The following is an 18,403-nucleotide window of genomic DNA, read 5'->3' as shown; positions in this document are numbered from 1 at the left end:
GTTAGGCCACAAAACAAGTCTCAAATTTAAGAAGGAAGTAATATCAATTATTTTCTTTGATAACAATGGTAGGAAACTAGAAATTAATGAAGAAAACTGAAAAACAGAAACCTGTGGAGGGTAATTACCATGTATTAAACAGTGAATGTATTAAAAATGAGATTAATAAATCAAGAGATACCTTAAGACAAATGAAAATGAAAACACAATGACCAAAAATCTATGTGGCATGGGCAAAACAGTTATAGGAGGGTAATTTATAGCAATATAGGTGTACCTTAAGAAACAAAAAATCTCAAACAATGTAACTGTTCACTTAAAAGAACTAAACAAAGAAGGAACAAAGCCTACAGTGAGCATAAGGAAGGAAAAAGTAAAGATCAGAGCTGTAATAAATGAAATTCAAGTTAAAACAAAAAAGCAATAAAATCAAGACAATTCTTTGAAAAAATAAAGTTGATAAATCCTTAGTCAGACTCATCAACGACAAAAATAAAAAAAAAAGAGGTGGACTGCAATAAAATCAGAAATGAAAAAGAAGAAACTAACAAATACCACAGAAATACTAAGGTTTATAAAAGAAACACCGAATGGATTTATTGTGACAAATTGGACAACCTGGAAGAAATTGATACATTTTTAGAAACATACAGTCTTCCAAGGTTAAATCAGGAAAAAACAAAATCTGAACAGACCAATAATTACTAAAGAAATTGAGTTAGTAATCAAAAAACTCCTGACAAACAGAAGTACTGGACCAGATGGCTTCACAGGAAAATTTTACCAAACGAAAGGTAAAATCAAAAATTGAAAGCTCCTGGCCTGACCTGTGGTGGTGCAGTAGATAAAGCATCGACCTGGAAATGCTGAGGTCGCCGGTTCGAAACCCTGGGCTTGCCTGGTCAAGGCACATATGGGAGTTGATGCTTCCAGCTCCTCCCCCACTTCTCTCTCTCTGTCTCTCCTCTCTCTGTCTCTCCCTCTCCTCTCTAAAATGAATAAAAAAAAAAATTGAAAGCTCCCAAAATTATTTTACAAGACCAGCATTACCCTGATACCAGACAAACACTACAAAAAAAAAAAAAAAATCGAGCCCTGGCCGGTTGGCTCAGCGGTAGAACATCAGCCTAGCGTGCGGAGGACCCGGGTTCGATTCCCGACCAGGGCACACAGGAGAAGCGCCCATCTGCTTCTCCACCCCTCCCCCTCTCCTTCCTCTCTGTCTCTCTCTTCCCCTCTCTCAGCGAGGCTCCATTGGAGCAAAGATGGCCCGGGCGCTGGGGATGGCTCTGTGGCCTCTGCCTCAGGCGCTAGAGTGGCTCTGGTCGCAACATGGTGATGCCCAGGATGGGCAGAGCATCGCCCCCTGGTGGGCAGAGCGTCGCCCCATGGTGGGCGTGCCGGGTGGATCCCGGTCGGGCGCATGCGGGAGTCTGTCTAACTGTCTCTCCCTGTTTCCAGCTTCAGAAAAATGCAAAAAAAAAAAAAAAAAAAATCGGGAGCAAAATAAGGATACCCACTTTCACCATTTTTATTCAACATTGTATTGGAATTGCTAGCAAGAGCAATCAGACAGTAAAAAAAATAAAAGGTATCCAATTTAGAAAGAAAAACTCATTATTTGCAGATGACATGTTACTATTTATAAAGAAACCTAAATCTTATGGCAAAAAAATACTAGAGCTAATCAATAAATTCAGTAGAATAGAAAAATATAAATTTTTTTAAGTGAGAAGAGGGGGATAGTGAGACAGATGGCCTCTTGTGCCTCAACTGGATTCACTGGGCAAACCCTGTCTGGGGCCAATGCTAGAATCAACTGAACTATTTTTAGCTCCTGAGACTGATGCTGGGACCAACAAGCTATCCTCAGCACCTAGGGCAGGGGTCAGGAACCTATGGCTCACGAGCCAGATGTGGCTCTTTTGATGGCTGCATCTGGCTCGCAGACAAATCTTTAATAAAAAAAATAATAACGTTAAAAATATAAAACATTCTCATGTATTACAATCCATTCATTTTCTACCTCTCATGTTCATGGTTTCGAATGGCTGGTGCCAATCACAGCTGTCCTCCAGGACAACACCAAATTTTTATTGGATAATGCATAACCGCACACGGGTCGTTGTATGGCTCTCACGGAATTACATTTTAAAATATGTGGCGTCGTTCATGGCTCTCTCAGCCAAAAAGGTTCCTGACCCCTGACCTAGGGCAACACTCAAACCAATTGAGCCACTGGTTGCTGAAATGGGAGGAGAGGAGGGGGGAGAGAGAAGCAGATTGTTGCTTCTCCTGTGTGCTCTGACCGCAAATTGAACCTGGGACGTCCATACGCCAGGCCAGTACTCTATTCACTGAGCAAACCAACCAGGGCCGATATAAAGTTAATATTCAGAAAAGCAGTTGCATTTTTTTTTTTTCTGAAGCTGGAAACGGGGAGAGACAGTCAGACAGACTCCCGCATGCGCCTGACCGGGATCCACCCGGCACGCCCACCAGGGGCGACGCTCTGCCCACCAGGGGACGATGCTCTGCCCCTCCGGGGCGTCGCTCTGCTGCGACCAGAGCCACTCTAGCGCCTGGGGCAGAGGCCAAGGAGCCATTCCCAGCTCCCGGGCCATCTTTGCTCCAATGGAGCCTTGGCTGCGGGAGGGGAAGAGAGAGACAGAGAGGAAGGAGGGGGGGGAGTGAAGAAGCAAATGGGCACTTCTCCTATGTGCCCTGACCGGGAATCAAACCCGGGTCCCCCGCACGCCAGGCTGACGCTCTACCGCTGAGCCAACCGGCCAGGGCCAAAAGCAGTTGCATTTTTATACAACGATAATGAACCATTGTTTCTTTTTTTTGTCTTTATCCAGTCATATATATATATATATATATATATATATATATATATATATATATATATATATATATATATATACTGTGATTAAAGCCTTTAAGCAAACTCTTGGCCAATACAACAAGAATCCATAAAAGAGTAATGTCCTTAACATGTTCACCAAGTCCAAGTTGGCACCAACACCATTCCAAATCCCTGCGAATGCAACCCAACCCCAGTTCAGTCTGTTAGGAGCTATCACAAGGAGCAGGAGTCCAGAAAAAGTCCACATCCAGGAAAAGTCTGCATGGCACTGGAATTGTTGTCACAATTCTATACTTTGCAGCTCACGTCCAAGTCCCAATGACTGCAGCTTCTAGCTGGTAATGATTCAGGTAGACTGGAAAAGCCATCTGCAGCATGTGTGGAGATGGAGCCTCTGCTCTCCTCTGCCTGGAGAGATGAGACCAGGTTGCTTTTCCCTGGAGCTCTGTGACTGTGGCATGGTAAAGAGAACCTTGGGATACACTAAGCTGGGTGGCAAAGGTAAATTCACAATAGAAGTTGACAAAAGGGGGAGAGAGAGCTCTAAATTAGGAGTAGGTCCCAGCCTGAAATATGAGTGGGGCAATGAGATAGGAGGAATAAAGGAAACACTATATATTGAACAAAGCAGCAGAAAATAGGACTATCAACACCCACAACAGAGATCTTTGAGGGAAGAATTAAAAACCTGACTATTCAGGCAAGACATATTTAAGTGGCCCTTGTGCAAATGAGATCAGTTTACCTGCTTCTTGGAATAAATACCCTAGGCTCATCCACAGTGTCGTAGATGGGGCCGACGGCCCTGGGCATCTTCAGTCTTCAGTGGCAAACCACAGCATTCTGGGCAAGGTTAGGTCATAAGTGGCTGGAGCAGGGCTGGAAGAGACTGAACCCTCCCTTAGAGGAGCGAGGGGGAAGCCCACCTTCCAGTGTCCCTTTTCCTCACAGCAAAGGCATGTAAGCCTGGCAGGCTTTAGCTCAATGACCTTCCTTTTCACTATTGAAGCAGGACCCAGATGGATTCCTATGATACTTCTTTGGGGCATTGGAGCCTTTAAGGGCGTATCCTAAAAGTTGGTAATTCACCTGATCTCTATTGGGCTTTTTCTGCCTCTTGGTACCTTAAAGGCCAAGCTCAGAAGATCTTGCTGAGGGGTTTGAGGATCCCCATCTGCCTATATAAACCTTTTCCGTATATCATTGTTTCTTAAATTAAGAAAACAATCCCATTTATAATTGCATCAAAAATAAATTAAATACCTAGAAATAAAGTTAACCAAAGAGATAAAAGACCTATACTTGGAAAACTCTTAAGATATTGAAGAAGATACAAATAAATTTAAGCGTAAACTGTCCTTATAGGTAGGAAGAATGAACATCATTAAAGTGTTTACACTTCTCAAAGAAATCTACAGACTCAGTGCAAAATACCAATACCTTTTTTCACAGAACTAGATAGAACAAAGAATTTTTTTTTTTTTTTGTATTTTTCTGAAGTTGGAAACGGGGAGGCAGTCGAACAGACTCCCGCATGCGCTTGACCGGGATCCAACCGGCACGCCCACAAGGGGGCGATGCTCTGCCCATCTGGGGCGTTGTTCTGTTGTAACCAGAGCCATTCTAGTGCCTGAGGCAGAGGCCATGGAGCCATCCTCAGTGCCCGCACCAACTTTTCTCCAATGGAGCCTTGGCTGCGGGAGGGGAAGAGAAAGACAGAGAGGAAGGAGAGGGGGAGGGGTGGAGAAGCAGATGGGCGCTTCTCCTGTGTGCCCGGCCGGAACAAAGAATCTTAAAATTTATATGAAACCACAAACTCAAATAGAGGTCTCAAGAAATAAGAACAAAGTTCAAGGTATCACATTACCTGCTATCAAACTATTACTGGACTGTAGTAATCAAAACAGCACGGTACTGACGTAAAAACAGACACATAGCTCAATGGGACAGAATAGAGAGTCCAGAAATTAACTTCTGCCTATATGGTCAATTAATCTATGATAAAGGAGGCACGGCTTTACAATGGTGTAAAGATAATCTATTCAATAAATGGTGTTAGGAAAACTGGAAAGATGTGCAAAAGGATAAAACTGGATATAAGAATAAAACGGTTTAATGTTTAAATGTAATATCACAAATCATAAAACTTTTGGGTAGTAAACTCTTTGACATTGCTCTTAGTAATAGGTTTTTGAATATGTTTCCTCAGGCAAGGGAAACAAAAATAAAAATAAGCAAATAGGACTCCATGAAACTAAAAAGGTTTTGCACAGCGAAGGGAGCCATGAACAGAACAAAAAGACGCTAATGGAATGGTAGAACTTATTTGCCAATGATACGTCTGATAAGGGGTTAATTTCCAAATATGCAGAGAAATCATATAGTTTAACACCAGAAAAACTAACAATTCAATGAAAAAATGTGGGGAGGACCCGAATAAACACTTCTCCAAAGAGGACATACAGATGGCTAATTGATGTATGAAAAGTTGCACAACATCAGTAATTATCAGTATGCCAACTAAAAATGAGATACCACTCTACCTCTCAAAATTTCTATTAATAAATCAAACAAATTTTAGAGAGGATGTAGACAAGAGGGAATCGTTGTGTACTGATAAGCACTAAGGAAAACATTGTGGATGTTCGTCAAACAATCAAATATAAAACTCAGATTACCCAGTAATTTCACTTCCTGGTATTTTACTTGAAGATAATCAAAACACTGATTAGAAAAGATATATGCATAGGATTATGTACAACAGCCAAGATATGGAAGCAACCTGTGTCCATCAATAAGACAAATAGGTAGGTTGGATGTGGAACATTTATACAATGAATATTAACTCAGCCATAAAAAATGCAGTCTTCATTTGTGACATGGACGGATCCAGACGGTATTGGCAAATACCATATTATTTCATTTATATGTGGATTCTAAACAACAAAATAAATGAACAAACAAAACCAAAATGAAGCCATAGATTTGGACAACAAATAGTTGCCAACCGAGAGTGGGGTTGATGTGATGGGTGAAGAAGGTGAAGGGGTTAAAAAGTACAAATTGACAGTTATAAAAATTGTCATGGAAATTTTAAGTACATCATAAGGAATAGAGTCAATAACATTATAATAACTGTATAGTGTAAGAAAGGTGCTATACTTACCAGGGTGATTACTTCATACATTATATAAACATCCAGTCACTATGTTGGGACACCTGAAATTAATATTGTATGTCACTTGTAATTAAAAAATAAAAAAATTTTAAAAGAAACACTATATACTATCCGACTGATTTATTGTAATGTAAAGACTTCTGCTATTTCCCATTATTTACCTGATGTTATCAAATGAATTCATCATCATTGTTTCTTCATTAGGTTTGACAGCATAGCTTTTGGAGAAAGTCAAAGTGAGGACGAACAGTTTGAAAATGACTTAGAGACAGATCCACCCAACTGGCAGCAGCTCGTTAGTCGAGAAGTGTTATTGGGACTTAAGCCTTGTGAAATCAAAAGACAGGAAGTAATTAATGGTGAGTTTAATTAGTTTTTGTTTACATATATTTTTATTAGAGTAAGAAATTACCCAAAGCCTTGGTGTTTGCTTCAAAGTTTCTGCTTAACTTTTGTTTTAAACAAAGAGGTAATTAAAAAATAAAGCTGATCCTTGAACTTTAAAACTTGTAAAAATCATCAAGACAACATTAGCCTCATCACTTTACTTTCAAGCTAAGTTCATTTTGTGCAAAGACTGTAAGTGAGAATGCTAAGGCTCAGGGTGATTGAATGAATCAAGGTCATACAGCTGGTAAGTGACAGGGAGAAAACTAGGTAAGATCCAGGTCTTCCTTGATCCTAATGCAGTGTTCTTTATTTATCCAAGCATACATGTGACAGATCTGACATGGATGCTGTATCCTTTGCTATCTTTAGGCTATGAATGAAGAACTATCTTCTTGTCCCTGATAACATAGTGAAATTACAAGTCTGACCTCAAAAATGAGGGTTTATAGGCAATTAGATAACCAAAAGTATGGTTATTTCTAAGCTGGACTCTTGTTGTAGTTGTGATTGGTGAGTGCTATTGTAAAAAGACAGGTGAGTTTTGGAATACAGTTAACTTTTAAGTACAGGTTTTGGAGTAAGTACACTGTTAACTTTTAAGAACAAAATAGTTTTGAATGATTTTTTTTTTTTTGCCAGTGTTAAACTGTTAGAGCCAATATGTAAGCGAGTTCTGTGGAATCAAGAAAGTAGCTACAGATATACTAGGTCCTTTTTAAACTATAAATAATTATATAACTTACTTGCTAGTTAATTCCAGTAAAAACTTATTAGAATATAGTCAATAATATTATGACTATGTATGCTGTAAGATAGGTACTAGACTTTTCATGAAGTTTCCTAAGTAAGGCAACATTTTATATTTACTTTTTTTCTGTTTAGAATTGTTTTATACTGAAAGAGCTCATGTTCGAACATTAAAAGTTCTTGATCAAGTGTTCTATCAGCGAGTGTCCAGAGAAGGCATCCTGTCACCTTCAGAACTACGGAAAATTTTTTCAAACTTGGAAGATATTCTTCAACTTCACGGTAAGAGAAATTGACTCTGATCTTTGTCCCTAACATTTCCAATAGATAAAAAGATAATGAGTATATAAAGGTACCATAACAGTAAAATCTTGTAAATGTATCCATGTGAGCTTTCCTGAAATTACATATGTGAGCATAGCATAAATAAATGATTGGATCTTTGAATATCCACTACCCCCAACTTCATACCAGCCTTTTACATACAAAGTGTTAACACAGGACTTAGGCTCTAATGTCAATATCTACTGTGTAAAAATTCTACTGTCTATGAGTAGTAGAAACTACCCTTGAAAATTTTCTATCAATTACAGTGTGTATGTTTTTAAAACATATACATATATATATATACACACACCCCCCATATAATATATTTCATATCTCATATAACATGCAAGTGCATTTTGAAAATAGTAATGTGATGGTATCATTTTCAGGAATTAAATTATTTTATTGTTTTTTTGTTTTGTTTTGTTTTACTTGAAATGCTTTAATAAATATAGAAAAATTTTTTCTTGCCTGACCAGTCAGTGGCACAGTGGATAGAGCGTTGGACTAGGATGCAGAGCACCCGTGTTGAAACCCAGAGGTCGCAGGCTTGAGCCACAGGCTCATCCAGCTTGAGCGGGGGCTCACCATCTTGAGCGCAGGGTCGTTGGCTTGAGCATGGGATCATAGACATGACCCCACGGTTACTGGCTTGAACCCAAGGTCTCTGGCTTGAGCAAGGGGTCACTCAGTCTCCTGTAGTCCCCCCGTCAAGGCACATATGAGAAAGCAATCAACAGACAACTAAGATGCTACAATGAAGAATTGATGCTTCTCATCTCTATCCCTTCTTGTCTGTCTGTCCCTATCTGTCTGTCTGTCTGTCTCTCTCTCTCTCTCTCTTTCTCTGTGTCTGTCACAAAAAGACGAAAAAAAAAATTCTTTCTTGCTGACTTCCCTAGTTGTACTCATGTCAGACTTTGTAGTCAGTAATATTGTTTCTTGTTGTTTTTTTTTTAATTGATGATTTTAGAGAGACAGAACAAGGAGAGAGAGAGAGAGAGAGAGAAGTATTCATTTGTTGCTTTCCACTTGCACATTCATTGGTAGTTTCCCTGACCAGGGATAGAACCCGCAACCTTAGCATTTCAGGACAACACTAATCGAGCAAGCTAACCGGCCTGGGCCTCTGTTGCTCTTTATAAGTCACTGTTTCTCTGTGATCCTTAATTTTTCATCTTTCTTTTATCAGGGATCCCATCACCACATTTCAATACCATACCTGCCCACCAATTTGATGCCTTTTACTTTTTGGGGAGGATGATTTTAGGTTTCACCAGCATGCATTGACAAATTCAGCCTTGATTACATCTGTTGCCTGTGAACATAAGCATTTTGAGAGGAACAGTAGGCAGAATCACCTGCAGTATTTAATTTTTTATGTTAAGTTACTGATTTTAACAAGAGAGTAAGGGGGATAGAGAGAGAGACAGGAACATTGAGTTGTTCCTGTATGTGCTCTGATCGGGGATCAGACTGGCAACCTCTGTGCTTTGGGACGATGCTGTAGCCAACTGAGCTATCCAGCCAGGGCTGCACTGTTTAAACTTAAGTTTTCCTAAGCATGGTTATAGATGGAGTCTTGAAGTTGAATGAATATTTAACTTCATATCTTGTATTCAGTTTGCTAGTGTCCACATGGATTTATACTTCGTCACCTATTTTTCAGATAGAGCTCACAAATATATAGATGTATAAGAATTGTGTCCAGATTTATATTTAAGATTAGAAGTAGCTATACTATTCTGGATATTTATTTTATTTTGAAAATTTAAGTTCTTGGAACTCAACCTAAAATGCATATATGCTTAATTTTTCTATTTTATTTTTTTCCCCTTTAGTTGGGTTGAATGAGCAAATGAAAGCTGTTCGAAAGAGGAATGAGACCTCTGTTATTGATCAAATTGGAGAAGATTTACTGACCTGGGTAAGGAAATAAGCTATTCTATTTGAATAATTTTATAGATATTTGATGATCAGATTCAAGGCTAATTGACCTTTCCAAATATGCATACCTCCTCCATTTGCAAAGCTAATGTAAAGATGAGAAGAGTGCTGAGTAATTACTTTTTGGTTAATGTCTTCTATTAAGTGCTCAAACTAAAGGCTCTTTATTTTCCCATCAAATTAAAGATTTGTGTTTAAAACATATTCTTTGTGTTTTAAAGAATAGAGTAAAATGGATCTTCATAAAAATAATTTAACTGATACAGAATTTTAGCTATCTTCTGTTGTTCGAATCTCAGAATTATATGGCACAACATTAGACAATTGTAGATCCAGAACTATAATCACAATAGTAGAAGAGTGAAAATTATTTGATCTTAATTATAGTATAATAAAAGATTCAGAGATTATAGTAGCTATTTATCAAGTGTTTATTATTTTTTTCTGACTCTTTGTCAGTATATACCCCAAAATATATATTTATGTACCACGCACTGTGCTGGGGATACAGTGGCAATCAAAAACAGATTTGGCTTCTTCCCTCATGAAGCTTCTAATTAGTTATTTCAGGTTTGATGAGTGTTACAAGAACAGGAGAATACATATTGTTACGGGAATATATAGCTGGAAGACTTAAACTAGAACATACATAAAATCCTCCTATGGGAAAGGGGGTTTAATTCAAACTTTTAAAGAAAGTTCTACAGTTAAGGCTGTGGATAATTGTAAAGGACATCATGTAGTACACAAAATCTTAACACAGGTTGAATAGGAATTGTTTAGACATGCCCATAGGAATTTACTTTAATGTGTAGTAGCCTGCCATAAGATTTTGGTAATTCTACAAAGATGAATTTTTTAAAGATTAAATATTAGTAGGTCACTAAAATAATCTTTATCTTAACTCCTTTTATTGATGGTGAGCTCATGGCCTAGAATCTACCAATCTAGTAGTAGGTCTCTTCTTAGCCACTTGACTCATAGAACAGGATTAGGGAATCATAATCTTCCTCAAGCAATAAGAGAGTCATATTTGTGAAGGTATCAGATTCTAAGAAAATTAAGTTTTAATCTGTTTTTTTCTTTTATATATTATTTTTAATTTATTTTAATTGAATTTATTGGGATGACATTGGCTAATAAAATTATCTAGGGTTAAAGTGTACAGTTTGATACATCATCTGTATATTGCATTGTGTGCCACCACCCAAAGTCTCTTTTAAGTGTATTACGTCTCATAATTCCCTATGTCAGCCTTTATAGATAATACAGAAGTGGTATAGGCTGAAAAGGTAATAAGTGTGGGAGGCTACAAGGAAGAAAACATTAGAATATAATTAGAAAAGGTCCAGATGTGTCAGGGTCAGATGTTTATAACAGAGAAACATTAATGTTCCACATATATATGTATTTGTTTCTTGTCTCTTGAGAATATTTACTGAAATATTGAAAGGACTGTGGTTGTCTCATGTTGTCTAGCCTCTGATCAGCTCAGTATCCCATCCTCTGTTATGTTCTTTGCATTCTTGGCACAGTTCAGTGGACCAGGGGAGGAGAAGTTGAAACATGCTGCTGCTACCTTTTGCAGTAACCAACCCTTTGCCCTGGAAATGATCAAATCTCGTCAGAAAAAGGATTCTAGATTCCAGACTTTTGTGCAAGTAAGTTGAGTCTTTCTTGTAAGAGAAAAAATAATAAAATTTTTTATCAGCTACAGAATAAACTGGGGAATTCTAAGTCTTTTATATATGTTAATGTTTTATAAAACTATAAATGCTCTCTTAAATTACTAAACAGTATAAAGTTGATATTGGAGTGATGAAAAATAAAGAATATATAGAAGTTCATATTACCATGGAGATATTGTCCAGGAATGGTTCATGTACAATGTTAAAATAATGTTAAAACATGAGAATGGGGTTCTATCAAGCCCAGGGAAGAATATAACAACAGACATACTTATTGAGGTATATGTTGGTATATAGATCAAGGATCAGTAAATTACAACCCATGGGCCATATCCAGCCTCTTGACTGGTTTTGTAAGTAAAGTTTTATTGGAAAACAGTATGGTAGTTTTTTGTTTGTCGTATCATAAATTGCCACAAGCATAGCAACTTAGAATAATGCAAATTTATTATGTCACGCTTTTTGTGGTTGAGGAATACAGGTACGGCTTGGCTTCACTAGGCTGAAATCAAGGTGTCAGCAGGAGCCGTGTAGTTCTCATCTGAGACTTAGGGTCCTCTTCTAAGCTCTCTGGTTATTAGCAGAATTTATGTCATTATAAATGTGCAACCAAGATCCTTGTCTTCTTGCTCTGGTTGGCTACGAACTGCTCTTGGTTCCTAGAGATTGCCCGTATTTGTTTGCCATATTCCTATAGGCAGTTTATAAGATGCATGTTTGCTTTCTTCCAAATTAGTAGGAATGCATCTCCCTGACAGAGCTTTCCCTTAAAGAGTCCTCTGATTAAGTTAGACTCACTTAGGAAAATCTTCAAAAGTCAACTGATAGTAACCTAATCATAGGAGTGATATCCCATCATATTTCAGGTTCTGTCCCATGCAAGGAGAGGGGTGTACACCAAAGAGGGAATTTTGGGGGCCATCTTAGAACTTTTTAATACTCAAAGCGATACTCGTTCATTTACATATTGTATGTGGCTGCTTTTCTAAAATAAGAGTTGGAAGTTATGACAGAAACTGCATGGCTTGCAAACCTAAAATATTTACTATCTAACACTTTCCCGAACAGTTTGCAGACCCCTTTTATTGATGAACTGGTAAGTGCAGACTGGTGACCCATTGTGCCTACTTGGAATAGCAGCCAGCAAATTAGCTGAATGGTTTTTAGTAGGAATGCCAATTATAGGAAAATTAACTAGATTTTCTGAATATGTGAAGATAAAGCTGTTTCATCGCAAGAAAGTGAGTCAGAGTGATTATGCATGCTCTCAATCCTTGTTTATACAGATAACAGAGAAGTTTAGTGATAAAAAGAAAGCAGAAGTATAGTGTGACAGTGGTATATCTTGGCAAGTTTTAAGTCTTGATTTAATTACCAGAACCATGATGCTATAGACACTTATATGATGAATGTTAGGTATAGTCCCAGTAACAATTATAAATTCATTTATTCCACTTTTATTTTAGGATGCTGAGAGTAATCCGCTATGTCGTCGTCTGCAGCTAAAGGATATCATTCCTACCCAAATGCAGAGGCTTACTAAGTACCCTCTTCTACTGGATAATATTGCCAAATACACAGGTACAGCATTTTCACTGAAATTCAAAAGCTTAGGAACAAATCAAAACAAAAAAAATTCTCTCACAGTTTTCTGGTGCCTGGAGGTTTCCAAATAGTAGAGCAAAGTTTTCTAATAAGATTCAATCCAGTCTTGGCCCTGGCCAGGTGCTCGGTTGGTAAGAGTGTTATCCTGATACACCACGGTTGCAGTTTCATCCCTAGTCAGGGCACATACAAGAATCAGCCAATGAACGCATAAATAAATGGAACAACAAATCAGTGTTTCTCTTTCTCTCTCTCTACCCTTTTCTCTTACACATCAATAAATAATATTTGATTTAATGTACTCCACTATAGGTCTAGCACAGGGTTTGGTGACCTGTGGATCATGGGTTAAGTCTAGCTTATCACCTGTGTTTGTAAAGTAAACTAGAACCTAGTCATGCTCATTTGTTGACAGATAGTCTCTGACTGTTTTGCACCACAGCAGCAGAGGTCAGTAGTTGGAACAAAGACCATTTGGCCTGTAAAGTATAAAATATTTATGACTGGCTCTTTATAGAAGAAAGTCACCAAATCTTCCTCTGGCAGATATCATATTTCCTTTGAAGAATGCTTGCACTGTGTTGAAGAGATGTTTTGTATCTGTATATGTACTTTCATTAAACCCAAGTGATTGATACATTATAATTCCAACTCTCCTATTTTAAAACATGTAGTGAATCTAAACTTTTTAATTAAGCTTTAGGCTCTTACACTTAGCCCTCATTAATAATTTTTTAAAAAGACCCTGAGGAAAATATATAATAATTCTATGCACTCAAATGCCTCTGTTTCTTATGCCTGAGAATTTGAAAACACTCATACACATTAATTTTTATATTTTAATATATCTTCATTATATTTGGACTATGTTTGGAGGATTGTAATTTTGAATATCCTGATTTTGGTGTTTATATTGTAGACCTCACTTTAACCTCACCGTGTTGTGGCAAATTTCAACTTTTAATATGAATGTTCTCATCTTTTTACTTTCTTTAAATATAATTTCAAATTCAAAGAAACTAACTTTTGAGTTATTTTGAATTGTCATTCAAAATATATTGCTTAACAGGCGCATTGGACATAATTACATAGGCTGTGCGCTGTGAAATTCTCGGGAGGAAGGGGTCCCATTTATTTTGCTTACACTGTGAATGAGACCTCCCTGGAGTGAGTAACATAGTGGGCTTGATGCTTGAAATAAATCATTTCCTTGGATTTGGGTTTCTATACTATGGTTTACTTTTTTTTTGGGGGGGGGGGCTTCTGGCTTCTGATAAAAACTGGAAGACCTACTAGACAAATTCAAAAAGAGCTGTAAGCACTTATACTATGGTTTACTTTTAAAGATTAGTATTTACGTTTTAAAGTACTGTCATAAGTTTCACCTGTCTACCTGAATTGAGATTCTGCCATAGGTTTTAGCCTGGTATACAAAGATCTTGTAACTGCTCAAAAAAAGTGATACCTTGACCTGTGGTGGCGCAGTGGATAAAGCGTCGACCTGGAAATGCTGAGGTCGCCGGTTCGAAACCCTGGGCTTGCCTGGTCAAGGCACATATGGGAGTTGATGCTTCCAGCTCCTCCCCCCTGTCTCTCTCTCTCCTCTCTCTCTTCTCTCTAAAAATGAATAAACTAAAAAAAAAAAAAAAGAAAAAAAATTAAAAAAAAAAGTGATACCATGTATAGTTTTTTTTTATTTCCTCCATTTTACATTTTGATTTCTTGCCCTTTAGAGTGGCCAACAGAGAGGGAGAAGGTGAAGAAAGCTGCAGATCACTGTCGTCAGATCTTAAATTATGTCAATCAGGCTGTCAAGGAGGCAGAAAACAAGCAGGTAAGAAAGGAAAAACAAGACACAGGATGACATAGTGAGGATTAAATTAGTGTTACCTGGAATCTGTGAAATAATAATTAAAAGTATCATTACATAATTGAAGGGTGGGCATTTGTTAACTACTCATGTAGTAGGTGGGTCTATATTAATTTATGATAGAACATCAGAGTTGTGTTTGACTTTTTTGAGCATCTCTAGCTGCTCGCTCACTCATTCTTTCCTTCATTCAACAAATATTTATAGAGCATCTATTATGCTGAGTGTCAGGTATAGAGTGGTTTAAAAAATGGGTACAACAATTGCCCGCATTGAGCTTGTTTCTAGTAGGATAGAACAGCATTGAACAGATTATTGTGCAAGTATTTTGTATCAGTTTTGATAGCTGCTGTGAAGGAGAATTTCAGGGTGCTAGAGTGTAACTTGGGGGGACAGGAGTAGTCTGATTTGAGGATATTGGGTGATGGCCATCACAGAAAGCTTCCTTGAAGAATTGACATTTATGCCAACCTCTGAAAGATGAGTGGAAATGAAAGAAAACAACATGAAAGAGGGCAACCTTACAGGTAGAAGGAGCAACATAAGTCTAGGGGTAAAAAAGAAAGAAAGCATGGTCTGTTTAAGGAATGAAAGATGAGATGAGTGTTTACCCTGCCTGCATGGAGTCCTAGTGATAGGAAATGAGATACAGTAGGCTAGGACCAAATCAGACAGGGACCTGGAGACCATGTTAAAGATTCTGATTTTTATTCTAGGAGCACTAGCAATTCACTATAAACTTTAAGAAGGAGAGTGGCACATTCAGGTTTTTCACTTTACAAGTCACACTCATCCACTCTTAGGAGAATGGGTTGAAGGAAGAGAGCAAATGGAAGAGCTCATTACTAGTCTTGCAGCAGTCCAGGATAGAACATGGTGGCTTAGAGAAATGCAAGAAGTGGAAAAGAATTTAGAAGATAAAATTGACAGGATTTGGTGCCTGATTTAGGAAGGATTTGAAGATAAATGATGTCAGGAATAAATCTAAGGTCTCTGGCTTGCACATTTGGGTGAACAAGATGAGTGCAGAAGTCCCAGATTTGTGGGGAAAATTATGAGTTCAGTTTGTGATATCAGGTGAAAATGTACAGTAAGCAGCTGGCTACATGGGGCCCACCTCTGAAAGTGAACTGTACTGAAGATAAAATATAAGTTAGTGAGCATATGGAGGCCTACTGATACAATTTCTGGATATAATTTCTTAGGAACTGAGTATGATGACAACTCTGTTAGCAAGGCTGTAGGAAAACAGATGCATCCAGGTATATTGTTTGGAGTATAAAATAATGAAACCCCAAAGGGCAATTTGGCAATATTTATCTAAATTTAAAATACACATTCATACATCTACTCTTTGACCCGGCAGTTCTGTTCCTAGTTATTTAACCAAGAGAAATGAAAATATATGCCAAATCTTACACCAGAATGTTTATAACATAAACCAAATGTGGTTTGCGTAATCCTAAACAAGAATACTACCAGCAATGAAGAGGAATGACCCCTGATAGAAACAACATGGATGAGTCTCACAGACACAGTGCTGAGCGAAAGCAGCCAGACCCAGAAGAATATTTATGTATAATTCTATTTATATGAACTTATGGAACAGGCCAACCTAATCTATGGTAGGGAAAAAATAAGAGAAGTGGTTGGTTGTCACTGGTTGTGTGAGGACATATTAGGGAAAAGTATGAGGATGATGGTAGTATTTTATATCTTAAAAGGAGTTTGATTGCATAGGCATATATGCATTTGTAAAAACTTGTGTACATTTAAAATTCCACTGTTTGTAAATTTTTATAAAAAGAACTGTAAACAAATATTAAACTGTTGTTAATTATAGGAATGCTAAAATGTTTAGCAGTAAAGTGTGCTATGTTTGTAACTTGTTTTGAAATGCATCCAAAATGTAAGATGGATTAATGGATAGATAGAGGGATGATGGATATATGACAAAACAAACATAGCCAGTGTTAATTGTAGAATATAGGTTGTGGGCATATGGGTGGGTGTTCACTATCCACATCCATTCTGTGTGTTTGAAATTTTTTTATACATGGCTTTTTTTTTTCTTTTTGATTTTAGAGAGAAAGAGAAAGGGAGAGAGAGAGAAAAATATTGATTTGTTGTTCTACTTATTTATGCATTCATTGATTAATTTTTATATGTGCCCTGACCTGGGATCGAACCTTAAATCTTGGTGTATTTGAATGATGCTCATAGCAACTGAGCTGTCCAGCCAGGGCATGTTCCCTTTGATGTAACACTTCTTCCTTTAGAAATTTGTTGTACAGATATATCTACACATATGTACAGAAGTATATGTTTGAGGCCATTTTATTGCGGTATTGTTTATTATAAGTTATTGAACCTACATGTCCATCAGTAAGGTGTAGTTAAATAAACTATAGTTCATTCAGAGTTGAATACCATGCAGCCATTAAAAAAAAAAAAAAAAGCAAATCTCTTCTATATGTGCTAACGTGGAATAGTCTCCACTATAGATTGATGAGTGATACACATATACAGAAAAATGTGTATATAAATATATTATGCTACTGTATCTTTTTTGTTGAACAATATGTATACACAACATGTGCAGAGATAAGCATACACATATATTCTGTTTGCTTAGAAGTTTTCTCATAGGCTATCCTCTAAATGGATATTTCTTCAGAGAAAATTGGGGGTATAGAGGCAAGAGAACAGGGTTGGAGGAAGACTTACTTTTTATTGTGTGCTTTGCATAGCCTTCTGAATTCTGTACCATGTACATGATTTACATGTTCAGAAAATAAACACAAGCTAGTTAGAGATTAGTAGGTTTGAAAAGATTGAGAAAGAACAGCCAAAGAGATAAGACAAAACTAGGAGAGTATTCAAAGCCAAGGGAAGGGAGTGGTTTAAGAAAGAGTGAATTGTCTGTTTTGTCTAGTATTGCAGATTGCTCAGTAAAATGTAGGATAAAAATGTCCATTTAATTTAGAAACAGGGAGGGAGGTCATTAATATCCAAGCAGTAACTTTTGCTCTATCTTGTCTTAATTTTCAGCGTTTAGAAGATTATCAGCGTCGCCTTGATACCTCCAATCTGAAGTTGTCAGAGTACCCAAATGTTGAAGAGCTCAGGGTAAGAGAGAGTCTAATAATAATTTTTAAAATAAAATTTACTAAAGACCTGGCAGGTATTAACATCTCAGTGGGAACATACATCACCTGATGGAGTTCTTGTATCATAATTCTGTTCTTTCTTTTAAATATCTTGTCTGTGTGAGGATTATTTTAGTCTTTCACTAAAGGAATATTTTCTATGAGACTATTTGTGACAGATTTGTAAGAGACTAAGGAACATTGCATGTTAATTTCATTGTGTTGTATAGTTTGAATAAGAATAGGGCTATTTACTGTGGGAACTTTCCAGATAATTATTTTTCCATGAAGCTCTTCAGAAGCATAAAAGTTGAAACCCTTAGGAATGATATGAAAATAATTTATTGCCATTTTTAGTACATGAGGCTTTTCTGTTAATAACTATGTAGGACTTTAAATCTTTCTTGTACTGTTTCACCTGATGGTTGTTTTGGCATATGGATTTGGTGGCTGTTAAAGTAGACTTCTGTGTCACATAACAGTTTATCAACAAGTATGCTAATGTGCAAGTACAGAATGAGGTTTTTCTAGAGCTACTTATACTAGTTAAAAGATGATTCTCTTATTAAATTATTAATATTTAGAGCAAACCTGAGTACTACCTGGACTTTTCATAAGTGCTATTTCTTAGAA

The 18,403-nt window shown here is 37.2% G+C and overlaps 1 protein-coding gene and 1 non-coding gene across 5 annotated transcripts in view; one reads left to right on the top strand and one right to left on the bottom strand.

The window, feature by feature from the left end:
• ARHGEF12 (Rho guanine nucleotide exchange factor 12) overlaps positions 1-18,403 on the top strand; it is a 162,261-nt gene that overhangs the window by 130,652 nt on the left and 13,206 nt on the right. For all 4 annotated transcript variants that reach the window (XM_066371665.1, XM_066371664.1, XM_066371666.1 and 1 more), the window contains 7 exons: positions 6,252-6,406; positions 7,320-7,466; positions 9,353-9,438; positions 10,994-11,119; positions 12,613-12,727; positions 14,485-14,585; positions 17,673-17,750. In XM_066371665.1, coding sequence (XP_066227762.1) covers positions 6,252-6,406; positions 7,320-7,466; positions 9,353-9,438; positions 10,994-11,119; positions 12,613-12,727; positions 14,485-14,585; positions 17,673-17,750 — 808 coding nt within the window. The remainder of the gene's footprint in view (positions 1-6,251; positions 6,407-7,319; positions 7,467-9,352; positions 9,439-10,993; positions 11,120-12,612; positions 12,728-14,484; positions 14,586-17,672; positions 17,751-18,403) is intronic.
• LOC136389762 (U7 small nuclear RNA) lies at positions 14,014-14,075 on the bottom strand. Its single transcript, XR_010748336.1, has one exon. It is a non-coding gene; the product is annotated as a U7 small nuclear RNA (small nuclear RNA).

Source organism: Saccopteryx leptura, chromosome 1 (assembly GCF_036850995.1).
Source record: "Saccopteryx leptura isolate mSacLep1 chromosome 1, mSacLep1_pri_phased_curated, whole genome shotgun sequence".
Classification (NCBI taxonomy): Eukaryota; Metazoa; Chordata; class Mammalia; order Chiroptera; family Emballonuridae; genus Saccopteryx; species Saccopteryx leptura.
The sequence above is the reverse complement of the archived record's forward strand: the minus strand, read 5'-3'. Positions and strand labels throughout refer to the sequence as shown.